General features: G+C 39.2%; 1 protein-coding gene across 1 annotated transcript in view; it reads left to right on the forward strand.

Moving 5' to 3' along the window:
* The window catches only part of POLR3F (RNA polymerase III subunit F), a 1,043,854-nt gene that overhangs the window by 145,655 nt on the left and 881,366 nt on the right, over window positions 1–16,833 (forward strand). The window contains exon 2 of the mRNA XM_044056984.1: window positions 15,898–16,015. Within this exon, the coding sequence (XP_043912919.1) occupies window positions 15,898–16,015 (118 nt within the window). The remainder of the gene's footprint in view (window positions 1–15,897; window positions 16,016–16,833) is intronic.

Below are 16,833 nucleotides of genomic sequence, written 5' to 3' on the forward strand. Positions count from 1 at the left end.
TTCTGGTTTTGTCAGGTATAAAATAATATCATCTGCAAATAAAGCCAACTACCATACCAATTATATCCTTGAATTTCTGAGTCCCTTTTTTTTCTTTGCCAGTGGTTCTAAATGTAATGCAAATAACAAAGTGGAAGGTTGACACTTCTGACTGGTTCCTCTGCTTTAACAGAAATTATCAGAGAGTAAACCCACCCAATTTAATTTTCACCACTGATACGTGATATATCCTCCTAAGCATCCTTATACTTTTATCAGGGAATGCATATGCTTTCATTGCCCTGCTCATAAAATCCCAACTTACTCTGTCAAATGCTTTCTCTGCATCAGGACCCACCAACAGCAGTGGTATTTTCTTGCATTCTGCTTCCCTTTGTGTCATCCTTGTTCTGTTAATGTTGCCAAATGCTTGCCTCTCCTTCACAAAACCACATTGATCCATATCTACCTCTTTTGACATCAGATTTGTCATTCTTCTAGCCATTATAGACGTAAAAACGTTATAGTCATGATTTAGAATTGAAATGGACCTGTATGAAGCTGGATTTGATGTGTCTTTAGGTATTACAGCCACCATTGCTTTCTTCCAGGATGTTGGTACTTATCCTGTTAAAATACAGTTAAACACAACCTTCCAGATCTTTATCATTTTTTTCCCTCCTAGCTTTCAAACGTCCACAGGAATACCATCTTTTACTGGGGACTTTCCTGTAAATTGGTTGTACATCACTATATTTATCTCATCTCCTCGTATCCTGTTACTAATTAAGCCTCACCTCCCTCTAACCTTGGCATATTTAATTCTTCCGTAAACATTTCCATTTGCACACTTTCTTGATTTCGATACTTCTCTGCTTCATACACATTTTTCATAAAATTTCCAAAATATTTCTAGTACCTCTACATGATCTCTTTTCTGCCTTGTTATAGGCACCATAAGCTTGGTGACATCCCTTTCTACTCTTTTGCCCGAGTCATTGTGCAAAAAGTTTTTGTGCTCTGGATTTATGAAAAAACAGTTGTTCAATAACAGTTTTTCTACACTTGTGCATATTATTGAGGTAATGCCTTATATTTAGCATTCTGCAATCACTACTCTTCTTCTTCTGAGAGATTCCCCGTATTCTGTAATCCTTTGACCTTTCAGGCTTTGTAAATAATTCTTGTTACTTCTTAACCATCTCTGTCTCTTTTATTTCCACCATATTTTTAAACTCCACTTTAATCTTTTCCCACTCTCTAGCTATATTTTCAAAAGAAATTTCTATTTTCTCCAATAACTCCTAAATAATTACCACCACCCATTCCTTAAATTCCTCTTTTTTTTCCAACAGTCAGGTGGGAAAGTACCAGTGTCTCATTTTTATTACATTATCCTGCATTTTTATTTTAGTTATTATTGGCGTGAAATCTGAAATGGTTATTGGATGCATTTTTAAAGATTTCAATAAAGTGGACTTGTTCCTGTGAAATATAAGTTATGTCTAGCGTAGCCCAATGTTTGTATCTTATACTATGTAAATTCACTCCAAACTCCCTACTACTAAATTCACATCTTCCAAGCCAAATATTTTCATAAAGTTCTTCAAAAATCTACCCTCTTTTGTTATATTTTCTCTTCTGGGGCCCCCAGATATATCCTAAATGCTACAAATCAAATTCCACTCCTCACCTATAAGTAGTGTTCCCTGCTGAAAGCTGATTATTTCTCCCAGAATTTTCTTAAGGTCCATTATAGCAGTTTTAGTGGAATAAAAATACATGCCAATACGATCCTCCTCCTTTGCTAGTAGCCCCTTAGTACTACATATTTACCATTGTCTTCTTTATTCTCTTATATCACTATTGGAGCACCTCTTGCAATTAATACAAGTACTCCCCTTTTCTTTTGTCCCAGATATTCCGCTGAATAACTACTCTGAAAACCTCTGTCTCATATCGCTTACTTCGAGGCAATCTCTGCTTAACTTATAAAGCCGTGTCTGACCCAGCTCTGTTAGAAATCCCAATCCCACCGCACCACATGCTCCAGAGACCTCAACCTCATTACCACAATCAACCGAACATGCTCTAGGGACAGGTTCATAACCCAGAGACTGCCCATGCTATGGAATAGACTTCTCATACATGTCAAGCAGAGCACATCACTGGCCGTCTTCAAGAGAAATCTTGATGAGCAGATGGGAAATAGAAAATTCACCCTGGGGATCACTCCAGTAGCTCTACTCAACAGAGGCACTGGGAATTAAGGTTGAGTGGCACGATGCCAGGGTAATCTTATGGGCTAGGCTTATAAAGGCTCCAGGGCCATTAGCCTAGTACACACCTATGAACCTTTCTTTATCAAATTCACATGTTCAGTTCTGTTCAAATGTGTTTCCTGTAGCATAATTATTTGCACTCTACATTTTCTTAATATAGTTCACTGTTTTTTTCTTTTTGTACACATCTGTAAGACCATTTACATTCAAAGATAATAAACTGTTGTCATTATGTTAAGATGTTGTTATTCCTGTTATGTGTAAATAGCTTTTTTTTTAAATGCCTAGTTCCAGCTTTTGTCTTGCATGCACACACTAATGTTTGGCAGGTTGAGCTTTTATACATTTGTTTCTTGTCATATCCATTTGAACCTACGTCACATCTTACAAAACTTCGTGTTTTAGTGAAAACCCTCAAACACTTCCAGAACACCTCTGAAAGAAAGAAGTCTGTTTTTATTACCCCTTGTCAGATGGTCTCCATGGAGACATGAGAACCACATACACAGTTGCCTCTACAAGCACTCTCTTTTGCTAGAGGAAAACATTTTATTATATTCAGTGTTCTTTTTTATTTATTTGCTTCCCACTCAAAACTTGTTGCTAGATCAAGCCAAGGGAATTAATCCAGTTATTCCACTATGCATGAGTAAGAAAAAGCACGTCAGTTTTTCTTGTACCATGCTCTTTTGACCAGATTTTATTACATTATAGTGCCTATATTTCTTAAAGCTTAAAAAGGGGAAAAAACGGGGCACCTGTTTACTTTAATGTCCTTATTGCACTTGAAAGTTACTGTGAAAAAGCTTTACATTATAGCATGCAGATTGTCATGCATTATAAAAATACTACTGCTAAGAATACAGTTTTGTTTTATTTATAGTTAACTCTTTCCTTCCTTTTCCCCCTCCTAAATGTTCTTCCAGACATTTATTACATGAAGTAGGACATATGTTTTGGAGTCCCTGAAAGTTTAACAAAGTCAAAAAGTCCAGCATTTCCAGCTTTTCTTGTTCTGCCATGTTTCACAAATATAATTAATGCTTTGTTTGTTTTTCTTTCAGCTTTTCCCAGTTAGGGGTCGCCACAGCGGAACTCTGGTCCGCTAATGATCGGCAGTCGACTTTTATGGTTCTGAGGTGCCAGCCCAACCTTCAACAAAGGAACGTCCATTCACGCATGTCTTTCGAACGCCACTCGACTGCGGGGAGGACATGCAGACTCCACACAGAAGGTGCTCCAGCCGAGAATCGAATGGGAGAACCTCTTGCTGTGAGGAGACAATGCTACCGCTGCACCACCATGGCTTATCCATAATTAATGCTTTGTAATCCCACATTTATTTGTCAATTTCTGAGTTGCTGGTTTTCTTTCTGTTTATCTCCATCTCCCACCTCAATTCCATGCTTCATTTTCAATGTACTCCATGTTCTTCTAGTCAACTCTTGTGATTTTTTCTCTCTCTCAAGCATTTTTCTTTGAAACATTGGAAAAGGATTAAATTGCACAGTCTGGATTGGGGCTTTATTACAAGAAGAACGAGAAGCAGAATCTCCTCCTGTTTCATTGCTCACTTTTTGTTGGACAGACTTTTCGTATTTCCTCCTTAGCATGTTCTGCATCAAAAAATTACTTTGACCCTCCAGGAAAAAAATATTCTGAAAATAGCTAGATACAGCAGCTTGAATCCTATGCCTGCTTTTCAACATTGCCTGATTTAGTAGAATAAATGCACTCCTCTTCTGCCCAATGTACAGTGAGTAATCATTTTCTACAAACACTCAACTATTTTCCACTTTTAGCACTTTGTCCTTCTGCCACAATTTTGTCAGAATCGAGATGCAATCCTAGAAGCAGAAAGAGATTACGATTAAAGGTCTAGGTTGCTTTCTCATGGCCAGGTTTGGTGCATACAGATGATGTCCTTTCAGTTAACATCTCCTGCTGTGGAATACTAGTCCAGTTGCTTATATGTGCTTTCAAAAAATGAATACAGCATGTTCCTTTCAGCTTCTCTGAGCAGAAAATCTCAGGATATCCTTCTGTTCTAATGTTGCAGTATTCATAACAGTAGGGTGGTGGCTGCCTGCAGCACCAGACATCCGGCCAGTAAACCAAAGTCTTAGGATAAGGGGTACGTGCAAAGTTGCATGTCAGAGCCATAAACCGACATTGGCTATTAAAGTGACGTCTGCACATACCCAACCCAGAACTTTTCTGCCGCAATGGTTTATGGACCTCTGATTGCCAGCTCCAGTTATCGCCCACTGCAGAATGCAGGGCATGCAAATATATCCTTACCTAGATGACCTGTTAATCCTACACCAAGACTGCCACTCCCTTTACCATTACCTACACATGGTGAGCAATACCTTGGCAGACTTAGGGTTTGCAGTGACCCAACAAAAATCACAAATGATACCTACCCAAGATCTTGTCTTCTTAGGATGCAGAATAAGAACAGACAAGATGGCAGCCTTCATCCCCTGCCAGAAGGTGGAAGCCATCACCTATTACTTCCAAACTCTTCTTTCCCTCCAAACCATCACATCCAGGAATTTCTGTGGGTCCTAGGCCACATAGCATCCTTGATTCCCATGCTTCCCTTTGTAAGGCTGCATATGAGAGAGTTCCAATGGGTCTTGAAGAATCTGTGGAACCAACACTCCCATCCTCTGGATGTTTACCTCCATCTTCTCCCATGCTTGAAAAAAGAGCTGGAATGGTGGCTTTCATCCATCAGCCTCAGTCAGGGAATACCCTTGCAGATCCCTGCACTCACAACACTGCTACACAGATCCATCAGATCTGGGTTGGGGAGCAGTTCTGGAAATCAACAACAACCAGAACTAAGTTTAGGGAGAGTGGTCCACCCAGAGACAAAGGGATCACATCAATATCAAAGAACTGAGGGCCCTTCTTTTGGCACTTCAAACATTCCAACAAATTTTCCTACCAGGCACCTTGAAGGTAGTTACAGACAATATCTGTCCTGTGGTATATCAACAAGCAGGGAGGGACAAGGTTCTATCCACCTTGCACCTTGGCAATTCAGATTTGGTCCCTAGCAGCAAAACTACACATTCACCTGTAAGCTGTGTACATTTCCTTCAGCAGAGAATTTGATGGCAGACAACCTCAGCAGGACTTCAGCACCCTGTCACGAATGGATGCTTCACAGGGAGGTGTTCTTGGATCTTATTCACAGGTGTGGTATTCCTCAGGCAGATCTGTTTGCCTCCTCCCAGAACAGACAGATCCCTATGTTTTGCACCACAAACCCACATCCACAGGCTTGGAAGGTGGACTCCTCTTTTTCTTGGGCGGGGATGTCTCTTTATGCTTCTCCCTTTCACACTGATTGAAAACGTCCTTCTGAAAATCCAGAGGGACAAACCAAAAAGGCGTGCTGGTGACCCCCTTTTGGCCAAGACAGCATTGGTTTCCCTACTGCACCTATTAGCCAAGGGCAATCACCACAGGTTACCTCACCGATTCAACCTACTCGCACAAGACAGGGGGTCCTTCATCCACCCACAGGTGCTCAACCTCAGACTGACCCTATGGGTGACAGAATTTTGATCCCCTTCAGACACCTGTATTCAGAGGACGTACTCTGTATCCTGCAGGAGGCCAGGAAACCTACTATCCGGTGAAATTATGTATCAAAATGGAAATGATTCTCCAGGTGGTGTCTCAAGAACAAACAGGGCCCTTCTCTTGTTCCAATACCCGTAGTCTTTTCTTACTTGTGTGAGTTTCTACATTCAGGACTGACGTACTCTTCTGTAAAAGTGCATTTGTCAGCCATCTCCGCCTGTCTTCCTTTGGCACCTAAGTTAGATGTAAAACTTTTCTTAAAAGGGATTCTTCATATTAGAGCCCCTCGTAGACCTAGCACCTCCATCATGGATCTTAATTTTGTGCTTGAAAAACTCGCACTGCCTCCATTTGAACTAGCACACTCAGCATCACTTAAACTATGTACTTGGAAAACAGTATTGCTGGTGGCCCTTACATCCGCCAGGAGGGTCTCAGAAATCCAAACCTTTATGGCTGCTACTACTTACCCTTGTATTCCATAGAGACAGGGTCTCCCTCAGGACCACTCATTCTTTCATGCCTAAGGTGGTTAATGAGCTCTCCCTGAATCAGACCAACAATGTACCTGTTTTCTTCACTCAACCGTAGAACTCCTCAGAAAGAACTTTGCATTCCTTGGATGTTCATAAACAACTTAGGTTTTACCTTCATAAGACCAAATCCATAGAAAATCTGACCAGCTTTTTGTCTCCTTTCACCTTAGGGCCTTGGGGAAGGCAGTGTCAAAACAGACAATTGCATCATGGATTTCTAAGGCAATCTCTCTTTGTTATTCCTTTCATGGAAAAGAACTGAATTCCACTGTGAAAGTTCACTCTACTAGGGCAGCTGCTCCTTCAATAGCCTTTTTTAGGAGTGTTGACTACGCTTCCATTCTGGAGGAGGCCGATCTTTTGTGCATACTTTTACCAAGCATTACAAACTAAACTTGATTTCTACAGCCAGAGCTGGGTTTGCAAAGTCACCTTTACAGGGTCTCATCGACCCTGCCTCTCAGGCTCCTACCGTAAGCTTTAGTACTCTCTCTACTGTTATCAGTACTGTAACATGAGAATAGAAGGACACACAATAGTTGTGTAAGAACTTACCATAACCTTAGATGGCTTTCTCTTCCATGTTGCAGTATTCAGACCCCCCTTCTACCCCCTCTGTCATTTGTTTATCCTTTCTTGTGTGGGATTTCCCTTGCTTCCTTACATCCAAACAAGGCACAACAACAGTTGCTACATACCTCTATAATATCTTTACCTCCTTGACTGAGGTGGTATATGTGGGCCTGAAAAGCTTATTTTCTTGTATCCCAGGGGTACTACTGTATTCAGCAGTCCGTTCTGGGTTGAGTACGTGCAGACAACACTTTTATAGCCGACATCAGTTTATGGCTCTGACATGCATGTCACACGTACTCCTTATCCTATGACTTTGGTATACTGGCCGGATGTCTGGTACTGCAGGCAGCCACCTCCTTACTGTTATGAATACTGAAACATGGAAGAGAAGGACATCTAAGGTTATGGTAAGTTCTTATACAAACTATTCTGTTTCCCTATGTGCTCTGTCCTCCAATTCTGTTGTTTTTTGAAATGTCTCTTCTTGAGCAGTCTAATATTCATCCAGCCATTTTCTTCATTTCAGCCTCTGATTTTATACAGTTTTATCACCTCATCTGAATATCCATCCATTTTTTCCAGACTTTTCTTATTTGAGTTGATATAGTCCAGTCATACAGTGTTGCGTTTATTTTAATCAGCTCTGAGTACATTTGACTTATTTTTTTCCTCTGGGTTATTGGAAGTTCCTCTAGGTTACTGGAAGTTATGTCTTGCACCAAAGCTGGAGCTTGCACTGCTTTTTGCTGAACAGCTGCAGAATTCTTTCCAGTCAGTGTTTTCTCCTCACCTTTTGTGATTGATATTTTCAGTTTTTCTGAATTTCTTTTTTGATAGCATCCAGGCTGTGCACTTGCTAGCCAGTTAATGAAATTTATCCAAAAATGGAAGTTCATTGACTTTCTGTTTGGAGTTTCTGTTTCACACAGGGAGAGCTGAAATATAAGCCGTTAGTGTGTAGCCATCTTGAAAGTCCACATTTGGGAATACATGTTGACTCCAAACTGTGGATAGAGGGAATCACTGTCTTGTCTTCCTAGTTGGTAGAAAAAAAATAGATTTCATTGTCTGAAATTTTAATATTTTATCTGCCTCCATTTTCAGGTTGGAAAATAAGTGCAGTTTGTTCCATTTCCCCCCCTATATGTAGACTTCCCCCTATATGTAGACTTCCAATTAAAGGAAACAGTTTTGCTTTTCTGGCCTCTGGATCAACTGTAATTCTGCATCTTTCCATGATCCAGTGGTTTCCTCACCCTTTATGATCTCACTTAATTAAAAATCTTATATTAGGCAACTAACTTTTGCCTGTAGCCAGTTACAACTCCCTCCCTTTTTTGTTTTGGGGGGGGGGGGGTAAGGGATGGCTTGTTTCAGTTTCTTCTCTCAAAATGACATTATGGGTGTATCTTATTGAGCAGAGGGTTTATACTGGGAGATTTATATAGAGAATAGAGTTGTTATTCGTCTTTGATAGAGCAGCTGTTTCTGATGTATATCAAACCATAACAAAGTACCTTGAAAGGAAAACTCCACCTTAGAACTAAAAAAAGTCTATTTTTTTACTCTGTTTTCTGAGCTATTTTAATACCACAAAATTACCCTGACTGCTGCTTATAGAATTTTAATATGTTTTCTGCAAAATGGCTGTCAAAAGGGCTTGAAATTTTAATGTTATTTTATTTTTCTTCAAGCCTTTCTCTTTCCCGCAATCCATTTCAAGTCTGCTCTGATAACATAGCCACTCAATTTAACAATCATTTTGTTAACTCAGTACTACTACTAGTAAAAAAAAATAACAATTCTCAAATATCTATTCCCACTACATTAGAAACAAATCCTAATTCCTTCCACATTCATCCCATACAAACTCGCTAGATAAGAAAACTCCTATCCAAATTTAAACACTCTTCCTCTGGTGCTGCCCAACGAATACCTTAAACTTGTTGCAGGTGTCATTGTCTACCCCATATCCATCCTTATTAATTGATCCAACCCTGAACAATATGTGCCTACACTATGGAAAGTGTCCCATGTAATCCCGCTGTACAAAGACAGCACCTCCACTGATTTTTCTAATTATAGACCCATTGCCATTCTCTCCCCAATAGCAAAAATACTGGAAAAATGCATTCATACTCAACTTCTTAACCATCTACTGAAAAACAGCCTTATATCCCCCACCCAACATGGTTTCTGACCTAAACATAGTACAACAGCCCTAATTAGGTTAATTAACTCCATCAACCAACACGGGAACAACTGCTTCCTCACCTCCTGTATATTCCTTGACCTATCTAAGGCCTTTGATACAGTTTCCCCATCAAAAAAATCATTGACTGACAAGCCTCCCTTAATCTCTCCCATTCAACCCTTACCTGGTTAATTAGTTGGCTAACCAGTCATCAACAGGCAGTTACATTGTAAGATGAACTATCATCTCCTTTACCTGTCTCTGTCTGTGTACCCCAAGGGTCTATTCGTGGTCCTCCCCTCCTCACCATATTCACAAATAATTCTGTTTAGCCACCCAACATGCTACAATTGTGCAATATGCTGATGCTTCCTCCCTCACATGCTCTGCTCCATCCCTTTCTGCCTTTCTCAAAAAAAAAAAAGTCATTTCTAGACCTAGAAAATATCTTTTCAACTGACAACTGATCCTTAACCATTCTAAAACAAAACTAATGCTCTTCTCCAGTGGCAAAAGAAAAAAATTGACGCTACTACTTTCACCATCTCATCTTCAAACAATACCATTATTGAACCTGTAGACCGTGCAAAGCTACTAGGGATCACCATTGACAAGGATCTCAAATTTGATAAACACATAGCCCAGTTATCAAGAAAGTCCATTTCAAGCTAGATTCCCTATATAGAATAAAACCTTTTCTAACCAATTCCACCAGACATGATATCTGCAGAACTCGCCTTCTATCCACTGTCTTACCCATTTCCAATAACTTAAGAAAATGTGAGTTAAACAAACTAGAATCCTGCTATTATGAAGTAGCCAGATTTGCCTCCAACCTACCTGCTAGAACTTAACACTGCAAAGCACTACACCAACCTAACTGGAACTTCCTAACCTTTTAATCTTTAATCAAGTAGTTCTATATCATTATATTCTGTATCACTCAGACAAGTGTCCATCCATTAGCAACCTTGCACTTCCCTCCTCTAGCAGCAGAACATTAAGGTCATCTAATAAATTACTTCTGAAAGTCACTAAGTCAAGTAATTGCTGCAGGGATTCCCTGTACTCATACAAACTAGCCAAAGCATGGAATGACATACCACAAAGTATACTCAACACCAGCAACGCTACCAATTTTAAATAAGTGCTGAGGGAACATTTTAATAACATCTGACTTTGTTCATGCAATTATCCTACTTAGCTGAACTAATTAGACATATTTCTCTTACCCTTCACTTACCTCTATATCCCCTCTTATTCCTCTCTTTGCTTACTACCTCATCAATGCTCCTTCTTCCTCCTCCTTTCAGTGGTCTGTTTCAGTTTTTATCTCCTTAGCCAATAGCCAACAGCTTACGTTCTATCTTTTGGTCGCAAATGTGGGTTATTGTATGTCCTATTCAAACTAAATTTGTATTTCTTATCCTTGTTTTTTCTACAATATGTACCCCTTATTAATTTCTCAATGTGCATCCTAAATGTAAATTTATCTGTAAACACTATGCATCCTATATGAATATTAAATTGTTACAACACTGCACTCTGTGGAGTTTTTCTCCATGGGCCTCCACTGAAAATGGCCTTTTTTGTGCCCAGTCAGACTTTTGCGGTAAACAAATGGAAATTAAATAAATAAATAGACTAATTAATTAATTTATATGAGTCACGCTAGTCATGGTGTATTCCCATGCCATTGACATGTAATGAGATTAGTGTAGGTCACTGTCATCTTGTATACCTTTTGTAACAGGACTGCTTCTTTTATTTCTTGAATGTCCATTTGTGTGTCTCTGGGCCTTTTTTTTTTTTTTTTTACAGTGTAGTAAGGAATTATGCAGCAGTTGCTAAATTGCAGGCCTTTGTCCATAGTATCTCTGTAGTCCGAGATGAATTGACATCCCCTCCCCCCACACTTTGGTAAATGTGCTGATAATTTACAAGAAAAATATTTTCTGACTTTTCTCTAAATGTCACAGACACCTTTGATACGGCATTAAAGTTGCCTTAAAATGTAAAGTAGTATAAACAACAAACATTTAAAGTTTAAAGCTTAGCATTTTAGTACTGTTATGCTGCTTATGTAAATTTGTCAAAGGAAGTAACAACTAATTTGAACCATTGACTGATCTAATTGCTTTAATTTGCTATGAAAGGCAATCAGTGAATCAGTGTAAGTTCTCTTCCTGTCTGCAATAAAGACAATGGAAAACAGTTTCATACCTCTCTGTCTTGTTTACAGCAGCCTGAGCTCTGACGTCAGGAGGATTGTCAGCAGTACCTGACTACAAATTTCTCTTTGTCTGTGGTATGTCATGCAGGTACAGACAAATTCCTCTGCAACTTGTGTGAAATTAAGCTTAAAGCGGGTGGACTTTCATTTGATTCCAAAGTTTGGAAAAAGTTTTATAAAGTACAAACCGGTTTCAGGTACCTTCACAGTATTGGAGACATATTGTAGGGAAACTGTAGAAGGCAGAAATTTCCTTTAAGTTAAGCTATCTCCCCCAGTGGAGATGGTTTTAGATTTGTAATTAAATTGTGTGTATAATTTGCCTTATCCTAAATATCCTAAAAACTGAAGGAATTATTAATTTGGAACCTTCCTCAGAACATCTGGATTTTTTGAGGGGAAACGTCATGAAAGTAATGAACTGCAAATTTTACTGTCTTGTGGGTAGTTGGCACTTCCTTTCCCAGCATTCTCAGCACAAGCTGCTGCTTAAGTTTAATTAGCTGGCCTTGCAAACTGAGTACACATTTGATGTATTCAACCAATAGTCTAGAATTTAATAAAGCTGTTTGTTTTTTTTTCTTTTTTGTAGTATTTAGCAAACTGTGTAGTACATTCCTGGAATTTAGGACTCAATACACAATTACATTTCCATGATTTTGCTGCTTTGTAAATGTTGATTTTACTGGACAACATAATTTAGCAAGTGGTCTGATACAGATATTGGTAAGGTGAGCATCTGTTTCAGACAAAAAAAAAGATTCTTACTATAACGTTTTGCTGTCTGTACTTGGATATTTTGTAAAGATAAGTATACTGTGCATTTGAATGGATTGACTGAGAAAGTATTGTTGAGAGGAGTCTGTCCATGCTAATTTGAAGCATGACATTAAAGTGCATCTTTTTCAAAGAAAAACAGACAGACTCTTTAGTAAAATGTCGTATGGGAAAAGAATAAATGTTACAAAAAGCATTTTCTCTTCCAGGTTGACAGTGATGGTGGGTAGGTGTGATGGTGTCACTGTGCATCTCTGCCCCATAGTTTGACTGGACACTGTTCTCATAATGATTTTGAAATGTCTTCTTTAAGTGTACTGCGTTAAAATATACAGACTCCTAGTCTTTTCTTAATTTGTGAAATGATACTGTAGCCATTGTTATGCCATATTTTATAGTATTTGATGCCCTGTTTTACTGTGAAATTAATTACTTCACCTTGAGTAATGTACTTTTTAGATGGTAATTGTCAGAGGTACCAGAACAATCCCTCACAGCGTTCACTTAGCAGCTCAGGTACTGGATGAGTTGGGCAGGGGGTTGGAGTAAGTGTGTCTTGTGCCAGCTCACCCAGCCTGGGGGGAGAGATTGGGGCTGAGTGCTTGCCCAGCTGTACCTCTGCAGTTGGCACTAATGGAGAGCAGGGTCATGTGGACTTGGTGTCTGTAAAGGAAATATGTCTTCAGTTGATTCTAATTAGGATATGTGGACAATTACACTGCAAACCTGTCAAGTATCCCACAGTCCCATTGCATGCTTCCCCCATGGATGCTGCAGGCATGAATGGGATAAGAAATGTGGGTAGGGTATAACAAAGGAGTCCTGTTGGATAATGGTGTCACTGTCACCTCTTGCCTTATGTAGAAAGAATGGTCTGGAGGTGGTGGTCACTGTGTGGGAATTAATGTGCTAGAGTCGTTGCGGGGGAGGCAGAACTGATGGTTAGCAGCACTGGGGACCCAAAAATATTAAAAAATAAATAAATGCTAAAGCAATCCAGTCCTTTCTCCTTGAACTTGCCATTGATCTAGTTGCCATTTTTAAATCATTCCAGGATAAAAATATGAAGGCCAGAACTAGTAGGGCAAAAATAGTGTTCACAATATTTTGGCAAGTGACACCTGGAAGATCTGGGCAGATGACTGGATTTTTATAGGTAGAGAACAGAAGCTGAGAATAGGATGGCTGTTACTTTGTACCTGTTTTGTAAACCGAATTTTTAAAAGTTGTGTTCAGAATGTGCATGCAATTTGAGATGTTATAAATTAGATCATTTTCATAGTTGAGGACATATTCTAGTACTACATTTTAGATACAGTAGAGTGTCAGTTTTGTCTGAACTAATTGGAACCTAGGGGTTGTTCAGATAATCAAACATATAATTGAAGCGGATAAAAAACTTCTAAAATCTTGTTTTTTTCTGCACGCAGGAATACACTTTTCAACCATTCAATGATTCCAGTGGACAATAAAGAATATTTTTCACACACGAGCTGGCTACAAGCTCAAAAAACATGTTCAAGCAAATAATAACATTTACATATTCAGATTTTATGATTTTTCCTACCCGAAAACTTTGGAAGGCTGGTTTGGATAATTGACGTTTTGGATAATGACTCTTTACTGTATTGCTACTTTTTCTTTGCCCTTTGATGCAGTTATGTACAGCAGCTCAAGACTACTTTCAGCAGTCTGTGTGTGAGGAGGTCTGTCTTTTTTTATCCAGTTTTCCTCCATGTAGCTGATAGCTTGTAGGTTTGTAGTAGATTACTAGGCTAAAGGCTTAAGTCCTTGCAGGCCTAGTGAGTAAAATCCGATTTTACCCAATATATAGCCCCTAGGGGGCAAGAGGATGACATGAGTTTGTGCGTATGCCTTGGTATCTTATAGATTGCCCCTGTCCATAAGGGATATTGGCACTAGCCCAGGTGTGAATTTGCGATTCCTCATTCATTGATCCAAATTGCATTTAAGGAAGCCTTCTCTGGCCACTAACTGAACACAGGTTTTCTGGATAGCAGTATGGTTGCAAATCATGAATCTATACAACAGTTTATATCAATGATAATAGAACAGCTTAAAATTGAGGCAGTCTGCATATCCTCCAGAGACCATGGTTAATATTCTGCCACAGCTGCATTGCACAGTCACTAGATTAATTTCTGGAATTAAAGCAAGGCTGAGCTCTTTGCTTGTCAGACCTGACTAAATTCACTCCTTTACTCTGGTCCATTTTTGTCATTTTGTAATACCCACATAGAAGTAGTCTCTTCCTTTTAGTACTTCAGTATTATTAGATCCCACACTGTCCAGGCACATTAGTCAGATAAAACTGAAAAAATCCCAGACACTGAAATATCACAAAATGTTTAGGATCCTTACCACTCTCCTCCCCCAGGTGAGAACATCAGTTGCTGAAGGCTTCTTAAAGCGCTGTTCAAGTGTGATCTTCCTCTCCTTGCATATATACATTTCCTGCAAAAGCCTAAAAGTCCTGCAAACCGGGTCCAACCTATCTGTAGACTTACTATTTTATTCTCCCAAACTTGAGCAGTACTGCAACTCTTTCTGGAGTTAATTTTCTCCCAGATAAAGAATGGATTTATCTACCTATCCTGATCTTTATATTTAAAATATTGAAAGTAGTCCTACAGTTCTTTTCCAAAACTTATTCTGAACTCTGTTTGCTATTGCACACCCACCTTACTACCCAGGCCCCCTACATTTACAATGCTACACTGTTTTCAGAGTGCCAGCAACTCTTCATTGCCTAAGGGTCTTGGAAGTAATGGAGGCTTGAGTGTGACTCAGCTGAACTGGGGTTAGTTAGCAGTCCAGGCACTGGAGGAGCTAGGCAGGAAGGGAGATGAGGTAACAGTCCAAAGTTATGGCTTGTGCATCTCTCCTCGGACAAGGTTGAGGGTGTATGTCATATCTCTCAGGATACTGGGGTCCTAACAGGAGCTTTCTGCTTTCAGGGGGGCAGGACTGTCTTGTCACTCATGGAAGTGGGTCACAGTTCTATGCTGCACCCATCTTCACATGTGCTTATTTAGCATGTAGGGACATCAGTGCAGGAATGAAGAAAATCCCTTGATGGCTTCCTGGATGACAGCTGAGCCATGATTTGCCCTTCCTTGGTAAGGAGCAATTGATTAGATGGTCAGCAGGACCAAATTGCCCCCCCCCCCAAAAAAAAAGCCATCAACATCTTGACTTGTTTGAAAACTCCGGGACACCCTTACTACTAATGTCAGGAATTGTGAGGCTACGTCAGATTTTCGTACAAAATTGTCAGTACACTTCAAAGAAAGAGGGCACAGTCCTGCTTTTCTTACTGTCCTGAAGTGTGACTGAACTGGTTTACCTTTAGTCACACATAAAGCTCATTCTGCACTTGTTTAGTAGTATGAGTAATACTGTTGTCATTTTGCTGTGTTTGACAAGTATTTTATGCGGTAAATATGATGGCAATGTCTCATTTCTTTTGTATAGACTTTTACTACATTTTGTATGTGTTGTTAGTTTTTTGTTAGTTTCAGCTTAAGTATTTGGCAGGTGTAGTCTAACGTTTTCATCTGGGAAGTGGCTGAAATGGACCCATTGTGATCAGTCCACTACACCAGTCATCAAACAACTAAAAAATAAATAAATATGCAGCTACAGCGAAGTATCACTTTTTTTCATTGTTTACAAGTATTTTCCTTATTTCTTTTACAGAATTATAGAGTTATGTCAGCAATTCCCACATGGTATCACAGACCAGGTGATACAGAATGACATGCCTCATATTGAAGCACAACAGAGGGCAATGGCCATCAACAGACTGCTTTCAACGGTAGGATATTTACATGATGTTTGTGTGTGTGTGTGTGTGTGTGTGGTTGTGTGGTTTCAGTGCTTCAGTTACTTGACATTTTTGTAGACAGTTTCCATTGGATTTTGTGTTAATATTACCCTTTATTTAAATTCTTATTTTTTTGCTACAGCCGTTTATTTTTTGCTTGGCTTGTATTAAATATTTCTTTCGTTCATATTACTTTTTATTGTGAAAATATTTGACCTTACAAAATCATGTGAATCCTGTAGCACAGCATAATAAGAATATTACATTGTAGTTGTACATTTGTCAAAGAGCTTTGTGTAACAGTTAAAATTCTGATGAAAAACTACTTCTCCTGCCCATTTTGACCATTTTCCCAGTTATTGATCTTGGTTAAATCAATAGTTTACTTTTTCCCACATCCTCAGAAGGATCATCTTTCTCTCTCTCTCATACATATTGGAATTCCTTCACTGTTTTGATTCCATCATGTACTTGACACATCTGTTTTATAACCTGCCAACTTTTTTTGTGTGAAGGAAATAAAACTTAATGGCTTGAAAATGTTTCACATCTTTTCCTTCATTACTTGGGTGTGATACCTTAAACCTCTTGTATCAGAGGCAATCTGGGATATATGCCTCTGATACAAGATACTAATAGTTTGTTAGTTGGGATGTTTTGTAGACACCCTAATGTTTGGGGATATCAGTTGGGTATGACAACCATGTGTTTCCAAAAGTCAAACATTCCTCTTATGCTGTGCTGATGATACCATAAGAAGGCAGAAACATGCATGTCCACAGCTAGATGGGTTTGGCTTTATTGGCCTA

Source organism: Protopterus annectens, chromosome 1.part2, assembly GCF_019279795.1.
Source record: "Protopterus annectens isolate FY-2018-M chromosome 1.part2, PAN1.0, whole genome shotgun sequence".
In the NCBI taxonomy this organism is placed as follows: domain Eukaryota; kingdom Metazoa; phylum Chordata; order Ceratodontiformes; family Protopteridae; genus Protopterus; species Protopterus annectens.